Source organism: Cyprinodon variegatus, unplaced genomic scaffold, assembly GCF_000732505.1.
Source record: "Cyprinodon variegatus isolate N-32 unplaced genomic scaffold, C_variegatus-1.0 Scaffold372, whole genome shotgun sequence".
In the NCBI taxonomy this organism is placed as follows: Eukaryota; Metazoa; Chordata; class Actinopteri; order Cyprinodontiformes; family Cyprinodontidae; genus Cyprinodon; species Cyprinodon variegatus.
The window spans coordinates 138818-161463 of record NW_015150825.1 but is presented as its reverse complement, the minus strand read 5'-3'; the positions used below and the strand labels follow the sequence as shown (position 1 = coordinate 161463).

Genomic DNA, 22646 nt, shown 5'->3' with positions numbered 1-22646 from the left:
CATGCATCATGTGTGGTTTAGAACTACTGCGATTACGCAGACACAATAAGAGCGTGCGGGTATTGGGAGGAGGTTGCTGGTGAAACCTGTCTGTCCAAAGCGATGCTCTGTTCAACCAGCGTTCCAGGCAATTGGTTGTCAGAGAGCTGATTGGATCAGTCTGATAAGTTTCTGGTTACTCTCTGGCAGTCACCTAGTTACCATTCAAAGCTGAGCATCCTGTGAAACGGCAGAGGTTGAATCCTCAAGTAAAAAACGAAAATATAAGAATAATTTTACAGCAGAATATACAAAAGTATATCCCTGTCTCGTGAAGGTGAGGAACAGTGGCAGAGACCAAATGTACCAAGGGGCCAGGAGGGGGCCAACGTATTTTCATGGGGGCCCAGAAAAGCATGAAATAAAAAAAACAGTGATTCAAATATATTAAGAGAGCTGCATAAAGTGAAATTTATTTTCAATTCGGTTTAATAGAAATTCTATTTCTCATGAGGTCAATATGCATTTATAATTTAGGAATTTTACATATTTCTGACTTAATTCATCTGTAAAAATTATTTGTTGTGAAAAAAAAAAATAGGCAGATAAAAACTGGGATCCTGTCGCAATACCACTGAAGATATCAGCTTATTGTTTTGGAATAATTAGTAAAAAAGAATTTGTAAAGAAAAAGAATGAAATAGATCCAAATGACCTATCAGTAACCATGTCTGTTCCTGCGCATATCATTATTAGTATGTCTTTTAAGTATTATGTCTTAAGTACAGGGGCGATAACAGGGGCCACTTCATGATCTACATGGGTACTGGCCCCCGTTGGCCCCTATCTAGAACCGGCCATGGAGAGGAATGATGACACGGTGGTGAGGTGCACTGTATGCTGAAGTTGCATGAAAAACAGAGCGGGGGTATGATGAGCATCTCCCTGAAATTAGTTTTTGGAACTTGGGATGTCTGTGGCACAAATGTTAGGTGCAGGAATAGAGTTAGAGGGAAAGAGGTGACAATTCCAGATAAACAGCTGTACATGTTATCACATCAGTAAAACTGAACTTGAGAGATGTGTTGTGTATGCTTAATATGTGTTATTAAAAAATGCAGTTGTGTGGCTAATTATTAATGATCAACATCTGACAAAAGGGGGCAGTATTCTTCCTTGATTGGGCATTTCCCCATTCATATCTTTCATTCTTAGGTCTGACTGACTGAATTTGAGTGACTGACCTTTCAACCTGCCCACTCCAGATGTTGCCAGTCCAACTATGGAAAGGTTACTGTAGCAGGAGTTTTCCGCAATCCCTTTATTTTTATCCACATAGTGTTTCTGTTCATTAACTGCAAACAAAGGAACACCTCACATTCTTTCTCTGAATCTGATTAACTGTTATCTGAATGTAATGGATTTATAAAAGCATTACATAAAGCCTTGCAAAGGCTTTCATATGGTTTTGTACAACAAGGGATTCACAGATACCACATTAGATCAGCTGTTGATATCTAATACTGATATGAATACTAATTAAAACTATTCTACGATACTTTTTGGGATATACATTTTTTCCTTAATCATATTTGGGGGTGGGGTGTTGGTGGGGGGTATTTTGCCAAAGAATCATGCTTCCATGTAAAAAAAAATGTTATTAATCTTTTAAAATTTACAGCTAGTTTTGAAAAACAGTCCTGCCAAACCCGTCAATAATAATTAAGTTTTAACTCACCAAACTCTAAAAGTGCTTTGCATGCAGGACTAGTTCTGCATTGTAAAATCTTTCTATATTCACTGTTAAGTTCAATTAATGAGGTACAAAGAGGTTAGATGTCATGGTAAAATACCCAGAAGCAGGTGGGAGGGATGTGCCTGAAACAGCTCTAGTACATTTAAAGGACACTAATTACCCCTTTCTATTATCGGACAATGGCTGCAGATGTAGCAACAGGCATTTTCATTTTAGACGTCCAGGAATGCCACAGTTTTCACCATCTGCAGGTTGTTCCTGAACTTTCTCACCTGCTTCTAAAGGGTTTGCAGGCGTTTCAGATTCCACTGACCCCTGGAAATCTGGTTACTCAGCGTTGTATAGTTTTTTTTAGATTTTTTGCGAGACTGCAAGCTTTAAATGTGGTAGAAAATATTTTTTTCTCTTTTGACTAATTTGCTGAACATCATTTTGCATACCATTTAACCGTTTTCCACCTTCCTCTACTTGTGAACACGTCCACAGTGCTGACATTACTCCACATCTTCCATGTGACTCTTAAGTTAGGGAAAAACTTTGCTCTGCATTTGAGTGGAGCCGGTTCTTTTTTCCTGTCTAAATTCTAAGCCCTGCTATTGTTGCTTTATAGACTTTACTATGCATGTGAAGACTTGTGATATATATATATATATATATATATCTCAGGGTTAAATCTATTTACTTTCAAGTGGCACTTTCATGACCACTAGTGAGTACGAGTAGAGGCACATGAGCAGATGCTACTACAAGGATCTTGGCATCCCTAGATAAAAGCACACATTGGAGCTACAAACTAACATGTTAAAATGTATTGATGTAAACTACTCTACTGTATCTGGTGTTGTTGTCCTGCTGGAAAAAACAACCTCTATAGACACACACAAAAGGTCTTGAAAGCTAATTTGGCCAATTCTAAATGAAGTAGGGTGTACTGCATGTTATTTTTTATTTTCTGAATATACACTATATGCACATTAATCCCGCACCAACCTGCACCATCCCCGATAAAAAAAATGAAAGGTGTCTTTCTTCAACTTCAAAATAATACATTACTTAGCAAAACTATCAATCAATAAGGATTAAACTAAATTATAGTTTTTTGATACATTGTTCGAGGGTTTTAAAACAATTTAAACAGTTTTTCCAGATATGTGTCATAATGTAGAACATAAAGCATTGTTGTTACCACTTATTTTTCTAAAAGGATGCCAAAGTAAAAAGAAATGTTGTTTATATGCAGAGGTGGGTAAATGTTTACATGCATTCAGTTACATTTATTTGAGTACATTTTAGAATTTCAACTTACTTTTACTTAAGAAATATCCTTGTGAGTGTATCCCCACTGTTATTTGAGTAAATCTTCTAGCTGCTCCACTGACCTGAAGTAACTAAGTTCTTTAGAGATAAGGGCTAAAAATTACAGTTAACAGTAATTTTGATGGAAATTCTTAATATTTTCCCGACATATATACATAATCTACTGTCAGTATTGTTTTTATAAATTTACATTTCAGAAAGCTGATTTGAAAAAGTGTTTCTTCTCCCCATAATTTGTTATTTATTTAGTTAGTTATTTATTTGCATTTTCTTTAATTCTACTTTATTTTCTTACCTTGAAATACCATCATATTCACATAATTCTCCATCTAATTACATCATTTAAAAAATAAAATCAGATTTTTCTTAGTACTTTTGTGCTTTTACTTGAGTAAAAAAAACAAAAAAAAACTTTTAAAGTCATGCCACTGTTACTTGAGTATAATTTTGTGGTACTGTACCCACCTCTGGTCATTTTAAGCAACAACAAAAAATAGCAAACATGCTTTTGCTGCAGCAGAGTGCATTTTCCTTTCATAAGTCAAAATCAACTTGACTTCTTTCCAAGTTTTGGAATACTGTGAGACTTATGCATTCTGGGTGCCATATTGTTGCTTCTGGCACCAGTGTGCTGCAGCCATACTGATGATTAATCGCTCAGTGTTGTACTGGATTGCTTTTGTTCCATTTGCCTCTGTATTTCAGCGCATAATTTTGTGTATTAATCAATAGGGAAATGAGCTTTCTTCTTTTGTTTTTCCCAATCAATATGCCTGGCCTTTTCCTCCATTTCATATCGCTTTCATCTAATTATATCTTTTATCATATAGCCATTTCTTCCAGTGTTTGGCCTTGCATCCTTCTCAAAACAAACTTGAGCTCTCCTTAGTTTTATATTATTTCTGTTTACTCATTTTTCTCTTACTTTGCTTTTATGCTTCTTGCTATTACTGCCTCCCTCCATTTACACATGCCTTGACCCATTCTTTCCTTGCCAGCACGCCACTTCAGTCCTACTTAAAATTCTTAGCAGTTTGTTAATTTTCTGGGAACTAAAGTGAAGCAAACAATATGCTGAATTTTTGAGATTCGTAAAAAAAAAAACAACTCTTGTTCTGTTCACGGGGTCAGAGAACAGGACTGATTTAAAAGCACCTGCAAAACCAGATGCATTAGAGGATAACCCAGGCCATTTCTCTTGTGCAGTAAAAATAAGCTTAGAATTCAAAACAACCAGGTGACTTGTTAATCCATCGTTTAGATGCCAGCTTTTACTTCAGCAGGTACTCAGGATTTTTTTCCTTTTAATGGTTTCAGCAATATCCAGTACTTTAAGAGCAGCGGAAGCAATCTGGCATTCCAACTAAAATTACACAGATGGGGAAGTCGTTGTTTTGCACATATCTCCTTTCTAATGACTTTGCACTAAACTATCTCCGGGAAGCAAAATAAAATGCTTAGGTGAAAACATCAAAACAAAATGGTCAAAAAAACAAAGCAAAAAAAACAATTGGAAGGGATTGCACGACAAACAGCTTTTGAAAGGATTTAGGATTCATTTGAATATTCTCTTTTTCAAGTTATATGCTCTGGAATGGACATTCAAGGAGTTAAACAGCATTTGAATGAGACTTGAGAAAAATATACGTCTAGTCTGCCTCAGTCCTAAAGCAACTATTTGATAAATCTTTATGAGGAAGAGAATTACAAGCACAGCTGACTTCACCGTCTGCAGCAATCAAAGTTATCTGAAAGTAAACTGGATAGATGTGCATTCTGTCTTAATATATTAAAATATTTCAACTAGTACAGGGTTCTCAATCATTGTTCATCACATTTCATTTAAAAGCATAAAAGCTTCAACACTGATGTGCTTGTATCCTTCTGATGCTAAATCTATGCTTAGTCTCTGTGTAGTTTCTGCTACTATTATGTGACAAGTGCTGCTTTTGAACTGTGACAAACCGTGTTAACTGTGTGCCTCATCTGTCTGCCTGATACTCGACTCTGCTTCACCTCTCCAGCTCCTTTGGTGTCTCATCTGTGGGTCTTGTCTGTTACAATTCTTATCTTTTGTGTCCCATGCTTACAAAAAGAGTCATTTCTTGATTTCCTTTGATTTGACACACAAATCTATTACCTGCTGTAGTACACTCATGTAAAAACCTGCACAACTACAGCAACTCACCAGAAGGCAAACAAAGAAAGGTGATTAAAACAGCAACTTGAGAGCTTTTGTTTCATTTTTTAGATAATTATTATTTATCTATGATTTTTTTGTGTGACTTAAAGGCATCGTGGAGGATGTTCTTTTGGATCATCAAAATAAGTGGTCCTCCTAATTGTCAATCATTCTGTTAATGAGTTTACGTAAGGCCTTCCTACGTGCTCGTCCCTATTTTCACTTACCGGTGGTGAGTCTGACATTGTGGAAAAATTGCAAATCTTCTTTTGGAAAGTAAGCTTGTATGAGCAATGCAAACAGCAACTTTTAAACAGAGCGTGCACCAGGAGAAATGTTCTCGTGCACGCTCTCGCGCTCAATATGCATCTCCTCTCGGGAGCGGGTACAGGGTTGCACATGTACATTTTTTTTTTTTTTTTAAGTGGAGAGGGTGGGTCTTTTCAACAAAAAACTTGAAAATCCTCCACTGTAACTTAAAGCAAAGGTAAGCAGATCATGATAGGTAACTACGAGGCCTATCCTTTCAACCAAGTTTAGGCTGAAGACCCTGCTACCATAGCAACAGGCCACCTCCCTTCCTACACCTCCTACAACTTGACATCCACCTGCTTGTATCCTTCCAACCTTTTCTTCCTCATGAAAGAAAAAGCTTTTGTAATGCTTTATATTAAGGTCCTTGTAATAACCATTAGTTAATAGATAATTAGACCTTTATAAGTCCCTACTAGATGGTAATTAATATCATTATGTGTTTATAACACTATCTATGCATTAATAGTATCATTATAATATTGTTAATAGTAGACTATAAGATATTTATAATAACTTATAAGAAGGTTTTACCAAAGCTTTTAATACACAATGCTTACCTAGTTGTATGTGGAGAGGATGAAAGTCTGTAGCTTGCTTACTTTCTCTTATACAGCCTCACTGTGCGTGGGCCATTTACTGTGAGGAACATCTGTTGTTTCAATGTCATACACCCACAAAAATCACTATTATGATTGCAGGGGATTTAACTTCAGGATGACAGGTGGTAATTCTTGCTTAATACTTTTTCTTGTTTTAAATCGGAGCATATTCATGAAACATTTACAACATGTGACATCTGACAGCCTTTGGTTCCCTTAATAAATGATGTCAGTATCATCAAACAAGCCTGGAAGGAAGAGGGAATGTGGTGCACTAAACAGAGAGAAGAAGACAATCCCCAACGTCTAATTCTGTGTAATAATGCTCAACTAGGTGTGTAAAAAGAAAAAAAAATATAATGTAAAAGTTTGATTCAGGTGGGGATAAAAGTAGAAATCTACAGAATACAGAGCTTGTTTCATCAATTTGTGGAGCTGAAAGATGTCAGAAGGTAATCGCACCTGAAAACACAATTTTCCATTGATGGTGTTTTTATACATTCTTTTTGTCTTTTGAGGTTTTTTTTAGAGGTTTAGATTTGTATTTCTCTTTTCAAACAAAGGCTGAAAGAGCCAAGTTTTAAATTATGCGGCAGCACGGCACAATCGATGGATGATAAATCGTGGAACAGACCGTGGATGACTCTGAGTAAAAAGAGCACTACTTGTGTGGGTGCAGATACATGCACTTGTGCATCTGTCTAATGTAAAGTTCAATTTAATTCTTCTGCTGTTTCTCAGATGTTTGGCTGTTTATTATCGTCTGATCTCTGTATATTTGCAGTTATCTCGAAGTCTTTGTTTTTTTGTATAATTTGCTTTGTTAGTCTACCACTTGCTCACAATTGAGATAACAGCAAACACTGAACCATAAAAGAGATGGAAGCCTTGCTTTGCGACAAGTTAAATTCAAAGTGTAACAATAAACCTGCCACAGCTGGAACCAAAGTCGCATTTAAGTTTGAGGATGAGAGTTTATTTAAACAAAATGATCCCTGTAGTCCAACTCTTTCTTTAAAAAAAAAAAAAAAACATTCTTTTGCGTTTCGATTGATTGTTTTAGCATTTAAAAGAGAGATGAAGTAGAAACTTAACACTGGATTCAGTTTTGTCAAAAATTATGTCATCTACAAATGAGTGCAACAATTATTAATACATTTAGCTAATTTGTAAATCAAGTAAGACTATCAATACCTATAACACTGCTTTATCTATATAAAGTTCATCAGTGAACATAAAGCATCGTTGAGACAGGGACAACTCTTTGACAAGTTTGTGCTGAAGTTTAAAGCTTAAACATAAATAGACATGGCACTTTACATATTTCTATTTGTAAAAGAAAATGTACAACAGGCTTACAGTATAGTCCTTTATCTTTACAAAGATGCACAATTTTTAATGGCGTCTCCAATAAAATTCTTATAGTGGTACTTAAAGTGATCCTACTGTGACAATATGTTCAACAGTTCAATGGGTGTGCTTATTTTTGAAAGGCATCTTAAGTAAAATAAGAAAGTGATCAGAATAATAATTTTACTGCCTTCTTAACAGAACTCTAATGATTGTTTTATTAAGGGATCCGAAGAAACTGCAGAACCTGATTGCAAAATCAGATCAATTGGTCTTCACTTAAAAAATGATGTGAAACTGTTTTTCTCAAGAGAAAACTAGGACGGGGCTTTTTTCGACTGGATACCATGCTTACATATAAATTTTGAGTAAGACAGACTGTGGGGCCTCTTGAGGACTTGAAAAGTGGCATATGGAGCATACTTTCCCTCAAGTCCCAGATAATTCAAAAAGTCAAGCTCTTGTGTGCTTGGAAACCTTTCTGCTTGTCCTCTGTTCTGTCCCTGGAAGACTTCTGAGTAAGTCTTCATCGCTTCCTTGCAAAAATGATTATGTATCCACCCCTCAGTATAAAGATTAAAAGAGAAATGTGACTTTCAGCCTGCTGAGGTGAAAGTAATGTGTATTTTATATAGATATATAATAAAAAAGCGTTTTTGTGAGTGTATCACTAAATGTGTGTTTTAGCACTTTGAGCCTCTTCGACAGCAAAGCTGTGCTGGTCTAGTTTAACGCTGCCATTTCATGCCCTCTCTGGATTGCTGCAGATAGAGTTTTGCACCAGCAAGAGGGCAGAGATTATGTGTGTGTTTGTGCATGAGTGTTTTGTGACTGTGTGTCTAAACGTGTGCTGCGGGGCAAAATGCAAGATGATAGCAATGGAGAGGAGAGAAAAAAAAATCAATGTAGGGGCATTTTGAAAGCCTCTGGAGATATATGTACACACATAAACACACACACTCCCACACACACACCGCAGCTGTGACAGGCTAAATAGTTGCTGTCTTTGTGTTTTGTGTACGGTGTAAAAAAAATTACACCAAATTGTCATAGCCGTTTCTTACTGTCTATATATATATATATATATATATATATATATATATTAAAGAACAAAAAGCTGCATGAAAACCAATGTTTGACTTATGCAGGAATTAGGGGGGAAAAAAGCTTTTAGACTGCATGTGCTAAAATCTCAATGGCTTATTTCATTAGTCATTTGGTGAAAACGTTTCAGGCTAACCTTAAGCAGATGATCTGAAAAATCTGTATCTATTACAACATCAGCTTTGCACAAATTTCCCACATTGTCATGGTCCACAACCAACCCTGACCCAAATGCTCAAATCCTCATGAATCAGAAAAAAAATATGCAATTAACCGTTAATCGACTTCCCTGCTGTGCCAGAACACAGCCTCACAATGCAGCTCTGCAATTAATAAAAAAAAAGGCTTTGAAACCCCTGAAGAGAACGGTTCCACTATGGGTTTCAGGGAATTCCATCTAAACCAGTGAAACAGATCACAGGAGCTCACTATGTGGTATATCCACCACATGTCTCAGGAAGGATTTAAAGGTTTGTGTCTGAAAGTCCAGAGGAATTACTATGTCAGTTTTATTAAATGATAAAACATACATTAAATAAGTCAAAACTTAAAAGATACCTTCAAGTATATGACTATTATTGTGCAATGTTTTCATAAAAATGTTCTATGTTGGGTTTACTGTGTCTGATTATGTTATCGGTAAGTGGGACAACTTATTGTTTTCTTTAAACAACAGCCATTTTCTTGCCTGCCTTCCATAAAGGCCAAATTTGTAAATCTAATAGCTGTCCCTTTAACAGATTCTCCCATCCAAGCCGTGGATATCTGCAGCTTCTCCAGAGTTACTTCCCTGAAGAATGATCTTGTTATCAGACCTTTCACTTTGGATGTAGTGCCACGGTTTGGTATCTTTGCTGCTTCAATTTCAGATGATGGATGTCAGTATTTGCTAAGATGCTTAGTGCTTCACTCAGATTTTGAGTTTTTTTTACCTGTTCCCACTGTATCTGTATTGAGATTAACTGACAGATTTTTGGAGGTATTCGATTGCACTGGATTTGTTAATTAACTAGATGTAGAGGGGATCATCAGATATGTACAAATAATCACAGACCTCCAATTGTAAGAAAACAAATCCCTTATCAAGGATATGCCCAACCTGCTGCCCAATGGCCAATTTAAAAAAGGTAGCAGTGATTTTGCAAGAAAAAGTCAATATAGAAAACATATGATTGGTTGTTTAATTTCCTTTTTTATCATTATTTGTTCAGAACAGATTTCTGCTTCTGTTTTTCTGCATGGAAACCTTTCTTTTTAGTTCCATATTGATATAAGATTGTGATTGCTAATTTTCTGTTACCTGTTCTTTGCCTCTTTAGTCAAGCATTCATTTTGTGAATTTTTCTGCTAAAACAAGTATAGATGCCAGTTTAAGAAAACTATATTCTTTATTTCTTTCAAAACCTTTTCTTAAATATACTAAAGCATTGGACCAGCGCCAGAAAGCAATTTGATAGATGCAGTAGGTTTCCCAAGCCAGAAAGAGATTATTTTGAAAAAATAAAATAAAATCAGGAGAGTTCATTCTCAGTACATGAAGTGAAATTCTGCAAAATATCCTTTTATTTGTAATAGTTAGAAACTTGTTGAAAAGATTCCTGCAAGTAATTCCTTTGGGCTATATGCTCGTGGTAGCCTTAGCTCATAAAAACTACAGCATGTCAAAAACAACAGAATACAAAACCTTTAGTCTTGTTAATGTTACATTAAGCCTGAGAGAATGCTTACCTAGTAATAATAAAAAGACAAAACAACTTGTAACACCACAGATGCTTGCTGTTTGAAACTACTTTTCTCTCCTTGAGGTGTTATGCACCCATTTCACACCAAGACACAAAGAATTAAGAGAAAGAAGCAATTCAATAATAGTGTGTGACTGCAGTGTACGTGGATGTCTGCATGTGTGGTGTGATTTTTTTCCCTCCTGAACATTAAAATGCTTTTTTTTCAACATAAAAATGTGTTTTAGTGAAGGAAAAAAAGGAAAGAAGAGAGACAGAGGGGAAGTGTGGATGTATGAACAAGGGTTTGTGTTATGTCATCCCTGAAAATGGGTGATTTGGTTAAACAGCGGTTTATAATGGACATAATTATTGTGCACACCAATTACCTTAAATAAATGATTGCTCTCTCCCGCAATCACACAAAGCGTGTGCTATAATCAGCAAGGCAAATGGCTGTTCGTAGGGTATGTGCGTGTGTGCTTGCATAAGCCTTTATGTTAGTGAGAGTGTAAGATGGGGTACAGAACACCAAATACTGTCAGAATGGCGCACTTGGCTGGGTAAAAATTCAACTTAAGGATGTAGAAGGAGAAAGGTAAACACAAAGAAAAAGCTCTCCTGCACTCACGAGCATCTCAAAAGCATCTTACACTTGAGCTCTAGGCGGATGAAGTCAGTGTTGCCCAGATTTTCCAGAAAGACGCCGTAGGGAGCACTCGTCTTGAAATAGAAGGAGATGTCAGCGCTGGTCTCTCCCTGAAAGGTGGCGAAATGCAGGTAGGATGACGGGGTGGTGAATGATGCTGCATTCCAGTAGTTATCTGGAGGGAATGAAAAAAAAGACAACTTTGAGAGACAATTCTCTGTAGCAGCTGCAATACGGTACATAAACACAGAGAGAGAGAAAAAAAAGATAAAGTCATATTGATCTAATAAGGTGTAGAATGATTTTAATGTTGAATTACTCTCTTTTGAAATTAATATTTCAAATAAAAATGTGTCTTATCTCTAAAATATTAAAATGTGTTGTATAATTTCTCCCTTCAGTCTTATTTCTCTTCAGAGTTTACACAGCCTTCAGCTTCCTTCAGCTCCAACAACATTTGAAAGAAAACATAGTACACATAAAAACCTTTTTTCTCTAACTCGTGAAGAAGAAATTTAAGGATCTTTGGTACGTTTTTCTAAAGACTTTAGAATGAAAGGAAACCAAGGGCAGCTAATGAAGACAAAAGAGCGGCACATTGAACAGCTGCTGATGAACTATCAGACTGTGGTTGATGAAGTGACTCCTCTGCTGTCTGCTCTTCCCCCATCTTGCCCCCATCTCTCTAGGAAGATGTAGCATATTGGGAAAACAGTAGGGGCAGAAGAGAGCACATGCTGAGGAGAGACAACATGAGAAGTGGTAAGAAGAGGTTGAAGAATCAAATATTGAAGACAGAGTAGAAGAAAGGGAGGGGGTGAGTCATTCAGAGGGCAGATACTTTGATAGAAAAAAGCTTAGGGGGTTGGAAAGGGCAAGAAGAGGAAAAAGTGAAGGCTATTGCGTCATCAGTTAACTGAGAGTCTTTAGATGCCCGGGAGGACAGTGCTCTTGGCCAGTGCAAGGAAAGCAGTTGTGTGCAAGACAGAGGAATCTGTGTTTGTAAGACTGCAACTAATAAAACTATAAATCTTTGCATTAAAACGTAAAAATGTAAATGGTTAAATTTCATCAAGATTATTAGTCCATCCTTGTCTTAGGAATACACACATAAAAGTTCTGAGCTGACATACTGGTCAGGAGAACATTAAATAGAAATAAAAGGGGAGCAATTAAAGAAATCCCCAACTCAGATAGTTAAAAAAAGTATCAACATGATGACTATTGTAATAGTGTACTCCACAAATCTAGCTTTGATGGAAAACTGGCAAGAAGAAATCTGTTAAAAGACAGCCAAAGGAAGTTTATCCTGCAGTTTGCCAAGAGCCACATAAGGGAGACAGCATCTGTGTCAGAGACAGTCATCTGTTCACAAAATATAAATAGACATACAGTATTTGGCCGATATGCAAAACATTCTCTCGTAGTGAAAAAATAACACTGTGCATCGACCTGAATACACCATCCCCATGATAAAGCATGTTGGTGCCAACATCATGTCTAGGGGATGCTTTGCTAGAGCAGGGACAGGAAAGCCGGTCAAAACCGATGGGAAAAAGCAGCGGAGAACAACTATTTGCAGGTTTTTCTACTTGCAAAGCATGTAGAAGTCTTTCATGTTTACAAAAAGTTATTTTTATCATAGATACTCTTCCATTGTGAGAGACATAATCTAATAAAAAACAAAACAAAAGTCATATTGCCTAGTCTTAGGTAATTAATTTGCATTTTATTGCATTACATAGATACCTAATAGTCTAACAGCCAGTATTTAAGCTGTAGTTGACCAGTTCTAGCCCTCATGTTCTCAACTTATTAGAAGCAATAAATGCACTTGTTTAAACTTGTTATCTATATAAAACGCACCAGTCCACACACTCAATAAAACAAACTAACTTTTCTACAATGCTGCAGACCAGAGAGCAGTGTAAGGACAACAGTGATAAAATATTGGTTTAAAGTGAATGATTATAATTAAAAATGTCTCCGGACCTTTACTGGTTGATGATTTTTTTGATTTGGACTTAGCTGATTTTTAATTGGTTACCCCTGATCTATATGGAGGAGTGGACCACATTCCCTGCTGATTGTGTGTCAATCTAATCAAGAACTACAGTAAATGTTTGTAAGTGCGACCAAAGTGTACCAAATATAGTTTTTTTACTCTGAAATATAAGATAATTATTTCATATAGTACATTGCAAAACCATTTCCTCACATTTAATGTAATTACAATGTGATTACCTAACAGTTGAAGAGTACCTATGACATAAATGTAGGACTTACACATGCTTTTCAAACAGCTACCTTTGTAGATGGAAAAACAAAAAAACATAATTTTCCTCCGACTTCTTAATTGTGTGTTTCTATTGGACACTTTAAAGCACAATGATTAACAATAAAGGTTAAGGTTGTTACATCATAAAATGTAAGACACCAAAGAATATGCTTTCGCAAAAGCCCTGCAAATCTAGATAAAGTCTTCAGATATATTGCATATGTGTTGTATGTACTTGTGAGTGCAGGTATCCTACAGTGCTCATGTGTCTCCTGCTTCTTTGTGATAAACGTTCCACCACTGCTCCCTCGCTCTCCTTCGTGCTGCACATTCTTTTCACCAGAAGCAAGGACGGGTAGCAGCCAACCTCAAACTTATACACTTACCAACGTGCACTGATAATACCGTGTTGATGCTGCCCTTGTGTTTGAAGTTGAAATATTGTTCATTTGTCTATTGAATGCACAGCCAATTACTAAACAGGCTGAGGCTGGAAGATACCTGCAGGGGTGAAGGAAGCAAATGATCATGTATGCTATCAACTATTCTATCAAGGAGATAAAAATGCACAGTTTGTAGGTAAAGCATTTACAAACAGTAAGAACTTGCCGTTAACTAAAGAATGCACAAATAGGAACAATGAAGAATATTTAGGAAATAACCAGCAACAGAGTAAAACTGTTCTCACGCATTTCCCAAGCAAGTTTTGTTATATTACCAACTTCAGAATTAAAATGGCACTGTCATTTTTGCTTGGACAACTATGTGTGTCAATGGAATGGGAGCTTCAAGCAAGAGAATAAAAAGAATGCTTACAAAGAAGCAGAATTCAGAAGGACACTTGGATACAGAACCACAAATTGAAGTCAAAAATTGTTGTTGAATGAGGGGGAGGAAGCAGGAAAGACGAAAGGAGGAGGCAAGTGGGAGGAAAGTGAAACTGTTCAAAAGCGCTTCCCATTGCAAGAACCAAAGGAGAACAAAAGAATTCGAGGGCTGACAGAGACCCAGAGTTGGAAGGAAATCAGTGCTGGAGGAATAAACATGGAAGCCAAATCATGAACCCCTGACTGCTTCTGTGCCAGACTCACAGATGTAGCTGTTTGGCCAGACACTGCGGCACATTCATCCCTCCCATATTGAAATGTTTACCAAACAAAAGTCTTGAACACTTCTAAAAAAAAAAATAATAAAAAAGGCTTTTTTAATATGTTTTCTAATCCTTCATGTCAAGTTAGATGTTACAGTTACAGTTAGATAAACAGTATGTCACACTCGCAGGAAAAATCCAGGTTTAACAGTCTGACAAATCATCAATATGTAACAATAAACCCAAATAGGGCTATTGTGATTATCTGGATGTATGGTAACAACATACTGTTATAAAACCTTTTAAACAAAATAATCATCATGATGCAGAGCTGACTTCTCAATAAAGAATCTGTATGTAATTGCTTTCCACTGAAATGCAGAGCATGACATTTAAGTTTCTAAAGCTTGGCCTGTATGCCCTTCAGCCATTTATTGTGTTCAATACAGTCTAAATTTTACCTTCGGTTCATCTGTATTCTTTCTAACTGCACTGATCAATTGTTAAATGCATTGTTCATTATATACTTTCTGCTCCTGAATGCAAAACAGAAGTTATAGTCTTTTGACCAGAGTCTTTGAAAAATAAGCTGATTAGTCAGTCACTTCATTTGGATGGGATTAAACTGAGCTCAGATAATAAAGTAAAACATTTTTAAAGAATGTCCTTTCATCTGCGGAATATTGCAAAAATGAGAAATCTGTCCAGGGGTGATGCTGACAAACCAGTCCATGCATTTGTTACTTCAAGGCTGGACTATTAAAATTCTTTACTATCAGAAAGTCCACAAACTGTAGTTTGCTGATCCAAAATGCTGCAGGCAGAGTTCTGACGAAAGTTTATAAGAGAGATCATACCTCTCTTATCCTGGCTTCTCTTCATTGGATTCCTGTTAAATGCAGAATAGAATTTAAAATCCTCCTTCTCACATATAAAGCCTTAAATGGCTAAGCTCTATCTTAGATTAACCAACTACCAGTTTTAGTCTGTGAGGCAGACACCCTGTCTACTTTTAAGGGTAGGCTTAAAACTTTCCTTTTTGATAAAGATTACAGTTAGAGTGGCTCAGGTTAGGCTGCTATAGGGATAGACTTCTGGAGGACATAGGAACCCCTTTTTCATCATCCTGCTTCATTCTATCTCTATTCTCCCACTCTGCAGAATCTGTTAGTTCAATATCTAACCTTACTCTCTCTCTGCCTTTTCTCATAGTAGCTTAGCCTCGTCTGTTTCTTTTCTGGGTGTGACACCATCCTGGAGAGAAATGCAGTATCAGCTGTGGTGCTGTCTTTAACACCCTTGTTTATAGATGTTGGAGATCCCTGTTGGAGTTCTCTGACTGTGACTGGCTGGATGTGCTCTCTTCCTCCTCTGACATGGGAGCTAACTCGGAGCTCGTCTGCCTGGCTGTGTGTTTCCTGGACGGGGTCACCTTTTACAGCTGCCTTTTGAATCTCTGCTTCTGTCTCCTTGAACCCCAGTCTGCGGTGGCAGATGGCAGTTAACACTGAGTCTGGTTCTGCTGGAGGTTTATTCCTGTTAAAAGGAAGTTTTTCCTCTCCACTGTCGCTACAAGCATGCTTAGTGTGAGGGATTGCCTTTGAGTTAATGCAATCAACTGGTTTTCCTTAGATAAAAAACTTGGAATCAATTTGACTGTATGATCTGGGGAACTGTAAAGTGCCTTGAGATGATGTATTGTGAATTGTTGCTATATAAATAAACTGAATTGAAACTGAATTGAATTATACACCCATTACTGGCAAATAGATTTGATGTTGTTGTACAAGGATTTCTGTGGATACTTAGAGGATCCAATCTTCTCTGCTGAAAGTGTGGATTCTAATGCACTTTAAATCTCAGTTGTCTAACACTGAACTTTATGAAGCGTTATCCAATAATTGGAAACACAGAGATGGGCCAGTAAGGAAATTAGCGAAGAAATAAACTGCTGGTAAAGAACCATGTTGCTCAGCAAACTTATTAAGCTGTGTTTACAAACTTTGATCATGTTAGCCGCCTGAATTGGGGGATATGTTTCTTTTGATGAGGTTTTGAAATGTAGACTGTTTCCCCCCCAACCAATACAAACTAGAGCAGTGCCATGAATAAAGTAGACAAAATCCTCATTTATCTGTTTATCTTTTGATTTTACAATCACCAATAAACAAAACAAAGAGGTCATTTAACTCCATCACCTGAGGCAGAGTGTAACCAGAGATCAATAATCAACATGGGCCTGAATACTTTAATATTCACTATGCAAATACACAAAATGAAAAAAAAAGTGTGCATGTAAGCAATTATTTATGGGAAAAGATGATAAGAAACATGTACCACCACTGGAATTTGGATATTAGAGTACTGGGAAATGACATATCATTATGCGTGAACCATACACCGACACACAAGTTTAATTGTACCCAAGGGTAAGTCGGTAACATCCTGCACAGTTTACCATCTAATTTACAGCACCATTCATTATTTCCGTGTTGTTTTCTTTGATCTCTGGAGTGTTTAAGTGAAGCACTGTGTTACTTGAAACACTGGAAACAGCTGCTGACCTCCAGTAAATAGGGATATGCTTCAAAAGACAAAAAACCCAACCCAGTGAACTGTGGAGAATGACACGATGTGAAATACAGTCCGAGGTGAAGTCAGGGTCTGCAAGGCAAGTGGATGATTCATCTGTTTGTGCTTGACCAGATGGGTCACATGCCAGTGCCAACAGATGGTAAGGATGACTGACTGCACTGCCACAGGTCATTAACACCAACGCTTTAAAGCAGACAAACTACGTCAGGTAAAATGAAGTACAGTGCATTAGAAATACAAATTTGGCTAGAGGTTATAAGAGACTATAGATATGCTGATGTGAGAAAAAAAATAAAACCCTCAGAGGTTTTGATTTTCAGTCACACCAAACTTTTTTGGAGTGTGGAAACAATATATAGCCTGAGTAAATACAAAAAAGCAGTACTGAGATCATAATATAAGGGTAAAATTAACTGAAGCTAAGATAGAAAAAAACTAACATCCATTTACTCTTAAATGGGAATTCATAGAGCAGTTGTGGCAAACTAGTCTTTGATTTTATCCTGTTACATTAAAGAGCTAACAAGGATTATTTAGCCCGTGAAATCCCTCGCCTTAAATATAATTTTGGCCTTTGAAGTCAGGAAAATCTTAGAATCGTTTTTTTGGTTTATCACTCCTGGGAAGGTTTATTGCTGCTCCATATTTTCTAAAGTTGTGGATAATGGCCCCTAGTGGAGGAGTTTAGGTATCTTGGGGTCTTGTTCCTGAATAAGGGGAAGATGGAGCGGTAGATCGACAGGCGAATCGGTGCGGCGTCTGCTGTGAAGCAGGTGTTGTACCGGTTCGCTGTGGTGAAGAGAGCTGAGCCAAAAAGCAAAGCTCTTGATTTACCAATCAAACTACGTAACTACCCACTTTGTCATGAACTTTGGGTCATGATAGAAAGAATGAGATCCCGGATACAAGCGGCTGAAATCGATGGATGTACGGACGAACTGACGGACCGAGAGATGGGCCTTCATAAAGGTTTGCTAGAGTCCCAGAGTCTTAAAAATGCTCTGTATAACTTTTCATACTAATAGAGTTAGGCATTATATGTAACATTTAAAATATTTTAACCTACTTCATGTGGTCAGATAGGTCCTATTTAGTAAAGTTCATGCCTCAACAGGTCAGCTAGTGAAAGGGTTAATTGAAGCCAGTATGTGTTTAAGTGTGGATGTATTTAACAACAAGAACTCTTACAGTTGACGCTTCACATAAGATCTTTAGAGTGTTCTTGTAAACTGATTTAATCTTTCTTCGTTTTCAGTAGAATAAAAAAAAAAACACAATGGTATCTAATCTAACTTTTTCAATTACTTCATGCTCTTCCATACCACACACTTTAGGTTATTTCATAAAGTTTTCATCAAAGCACTCTATAGTCTCATCTATACAAGGTGGCCCTTAGGGCATGGCTCAGATAGGGCTGTTGAAAACACTCAACTTATGTACAGTTCTGCAAAGAGCCAAAAGCTCGCACGTCAAGTATTCTTCCTCAATCTTTTTTTAATTTCCACTGAGACCTGTTTTTCATCTCATTTGTATAATTGAGCCATCTGTGGCCTGTCATTTTATGGTCTAGGTATGGTGTACGCAGGTAAATGTAGCATTTGAATATTCAGGTAATTAGTTTGTGCTTGTCATTTGAGACCCTTATCAATCTTTCTCTGTAATTAAGTTGCTTGTCATACATTTTTAGCGCCTAAACCCTCAGAGCGGCGCAAGTGGAGGAATTACATAACAGAAAGAGAAATAAGAACCCGTCAAGGATTTTCTATTTTTGTAGATAGATATAATGCCTGTACTTTAAATGAAATTACATATATAGGAGGGGTAGGTTGGACATAGATATGCAATCATTATTTCGCTTTCATTTAATCAGGTAGGATTGTTCAAATTAAGTGCAGCTTTTAGTAAGCGATGTAAGAGTGGGCTAAGTTCCTTCTAGCATCTAGCTGCAAACCGTAGGAAAAAAAAAAGACAAGAAACAATTGATATTTCATTAAAAAAAAAAGCAAACTTATAAAGTTTAGTCAGAAATTTAAGTAAAGGTATTTGGGAGACAATTAGCTGCTCTTTTAAGTTAGGAGAGCAAACAGAAGCTGTTTGAAGTTTTGATTAAATTGGACAATGCATATGGGAAATATCTGGGTAAAAACAGTTACATGATTTACACAAATCGACCTGCATGTGAGGTTCAACTGTAAAGCAGCTTCGATCTTTACCACAGGCTGATTATTTCTTCTTGACATATACTGTGAATTTGATTAGTATGCTTCAAAGTCCATATTATGTCATGCAACATAAATAACAAGGTTTAGCAGCGCTGTAAAATGATAAATGACAGAGTAGAATAGCTGTGATAAGGTAGTAATATTAAAGTTGTAAATCAATATTTTTATAGCAAAAGACAGACAGATAGCCTATAAGTCTTTACTGGTTAATAATCTAAGTTGAGCATGAATCATGAATGCCAGTCTATTGTTAAGGCATACTCCCAAATGGTAACTTGAGAGAGGAAAGTGGAATAAAATGAGGTAGAAAAGAACCTAGTGCATATTTCATAGTTGTATTTCCATGTTTGCCTTTGGTGCTTTTAAAAAAGACGCTAAAAAGCAGCAATATCCACATGTTTATGGATGAAAAACCTTTGGTGGAAAGAGAGGATACTTGATTCTTCCCTTAGTTTTAGTCCTGAAGGGATGGTTTAGATTTTTTTAAGAGGTGTTTCATGAATTAATTTTTTACTAATAGTTATATTACTGTACCAGTAGAAGAAAGATGTAATATTTCTGGTTACAGAATGGAAGGTTAACTGTTAGTCAGACAGATGCAGGGGTTTAGTTAAATTAACCATTAAAAGATAAATTAAAAAGTGAAGATTTTTATTTCTGTTCAATTTCAATGTGAAGCCCCGTCACACCTCCACGATCTAGCCAGCGAAAACCTGACGTCCCAGAATCTTCTAAAACGCTAGCATACGATGAACTTTCAATGTATTTTTTCAATTTTGGCCATATAGATAGCGTATTCATAACAAGTCCAGAACCTAGATCGAACGACAGCCCAAACTTATGCATAACGCACGGCAGCGTAATGCCCATGAAATGTCACAAGCCAGTGTCCTGAGGTTGGCAGCAATGCGTCCGGCCTTCATAAAACGCACAAGAAGATTCCACTAAAAGCCATTATATGGTAGCTGTAAGTTAGGAACACATTCAGCAGTTGTAAATAAACACGTCAAATACATTGTGTTGGAATTAAGTTCTTGAAATCACATAAGTTAAATACAGGTTACTCATAGGTTTTGTATCAGCTAGACGCCACGAATTATGAGTAACTTACACTTAACGTATGTCTACCATTAGATAACTTACCTGTAACTTATGGCCCACATATGGCATACACTGGCATACGTCAAGAAATTTTGAGCATGCTCATGCCTACGTGTACTAATGTGCTCATAACTTATACAAAATGTACCCATAACTTATCCAACATATGCCGACGTTTTTACCAGATTTTTTGAACATCAGGCATATGCTGGTCTAAATCGTCAAGGTGTGTCAGGGGCTTTAGCCTGCTGGGATTGTTTCAGAACAACTAGAGGACTTAAAACCTTAAAACTTATTATGAAGCTAAATCAAGAACACGAAAGCTTTGCCTCTCAGATTATAATGTCCAGAATTGGCTTCCCAAGTAACCAATTTGCTTTTTTTTATATAACTCAATGCTACGATTATTTTAGATCCTTAGTAATGTATCATCTCCACTTAGTCTGTACAAAGCTCTTGGTACATGACAGCTTAGTGAATGTGAGAAAACTACCGCAAAGGACACCAAAATATTTTTCATTGCTTTAAGTATTCAGTTTTTCCTCTGGATTATAGTGTCGGAAAATTATACTAATCCAAAATAATTGTTTGATTGTGACTGACAACAGAGGCCAATCAAATATCCAACAGTTTAAGGTCAAAGTTATGGTGCCATGCAAAAAGTGACTGTTTTACCGTCTCTACTTGATCGCTTCTTCTAAGTGTATCACAATCTATTTCAGTGATTCCTGAATCACAGAGAAAAACAAATATTTTATCCAAGTGAAAGGGTTGTTTTATTTATTACAGATGTCTTAAAATGTCTTAAAATAGACATGTTTTGATCTGAGTCAAAGATTACCTCTTGAGTATCTAGTCAGGTTAAGATGTACAGCATATGGGATGCTACGCAAGGGTAAGAAAAAAGCTATGTGTCACCCAAAAAGTCCATCAGGCGACTCTGGACTCTGGACTAATTTGGCTGCCCCCGGTGTACTGCCTCCATGCTCATCAAAGAACAAAGAAATACCAATGAATGGGAACCTACCATGAGCTTGGCTTCTTATTTACCACAAGCTATTTCTCCCCAGAAAGCTCAGCTGCTCCTCAGTTTTTATCTCGAGATCCAGAATTATTTTGCCTTTAATGCTCTGGTAGTTTCTGCCGCTTTTCAAATGTTATTCTTTCACTTCTCACCATCAGCATCTTCTGCCATGTCGTCCTCAGCTTTTTAATTTTTTTCATATAAGAATAAGACGTTGTAAAACATTTTTGATTTAATAATTTTTAAGCACTTTATGATAAAGTTTGCAGTTCTAAACACGTCAAATGTTTTTTTTTTATACTGTTCTTAGATATCATAAGCAGAAGCTTTAAAAACAGCATGAAAAATGCAGTTCTGGTTGAAATCAGTTTATATACATTTATAATCCTTTTCATGTTCATAAGCATTTCTAAAATGGAGGATAAAAATAACAGCCTTTACAACTATTAAAAGAGGAAATATAAGAAGTTTTGTATCCTTATGACAGGTTCCCTTTTACTATGAGGTATAAGGCTACATTTTACTGTTTATATTTTTGTGCTTTTGTCCAAATTCTAGGGATCCAAACTCATGAAAGAGCATTATTTCATGACATCTTAATTTATTAGTTTAGCTATTAATTTATCTTTATCGCACATTAAGGATGATGAATCTCTATTATACCAATTTATAAAAAAGTTTTTAGATCAAAATATCAAATTGTTATTAATCAACACAACAAATTATTTCTGATTTATTATGAGAACCCGAAATGGCTGAATATGTAAATGCTGCTTTTCTCTATTTGCTGCCTTTTTTAATTGCTTTACTCTATTAAAATATCAAAACTATTTTTCCATCAATAAATTGAACTAATTTCTCCCAGTGACTGTATAGACTGCTATTAAACTAGCCATGAAAATATGCTTCATTAATGCTGCGGCATGTACAGGCTCACAGATGCACACATCAATGCACAGAAAATAGCACTCCTCTTGAGGCTGCAACACACAAAACATGGACAAGAGCACAGCCACACAGGCCACCTTACTAAAACTTTAGCTGTCTGCTCAAGACATTACTCATTTACATATGAAAACCCATTATAAGAGCAGCCAATCGTCATTCCTCTTACTGAGACAGAGCTCCATACAAAGTATGAAAAGCATCAATCACTAACCAAGTACCTATTCACGTGTGAAATTTTTAATATATATTTAATACGCCTTAATGGGCCAACGTATAATGTATGCTCCATGTTCCAGAGTTTTTGCCAGCAAAAGAAAAGAGACAAAAAAAGTAATCTTCATTTTAAACTTTGTTAATTTGGTCACTCAATATGAAAGAGAATGACTATGTTCATCTGTCATACACAAAGAGTCATA

At 36.5% G+C, this 22646-nt stretch overlaps 1 protein-coding gene across 2 annotated transcripts in view; it reads right to left on the bottom strand.

Moving 5' to 3' along the window:
- The window catches only part of cntnap2 (contactin associated protein-like 2), a 219357-nt gene that overhangs the window by 59279 nt on the left and 137432 nt on the right, over window positions 1-22646 (bottom strand). For both annotated transcript variants that reach the window (XM_015386616.1, XM_015386617.1), the window contains exon 14: window positions 10977-11147. In XM_015386616.1, the coding sequence (XP_015242102.1) occupies window positions 10977-11147 (171 nt within the window). The remainder of the gene's footprint in view (window positions 1-10976; window positions 11148-22646) is intronic.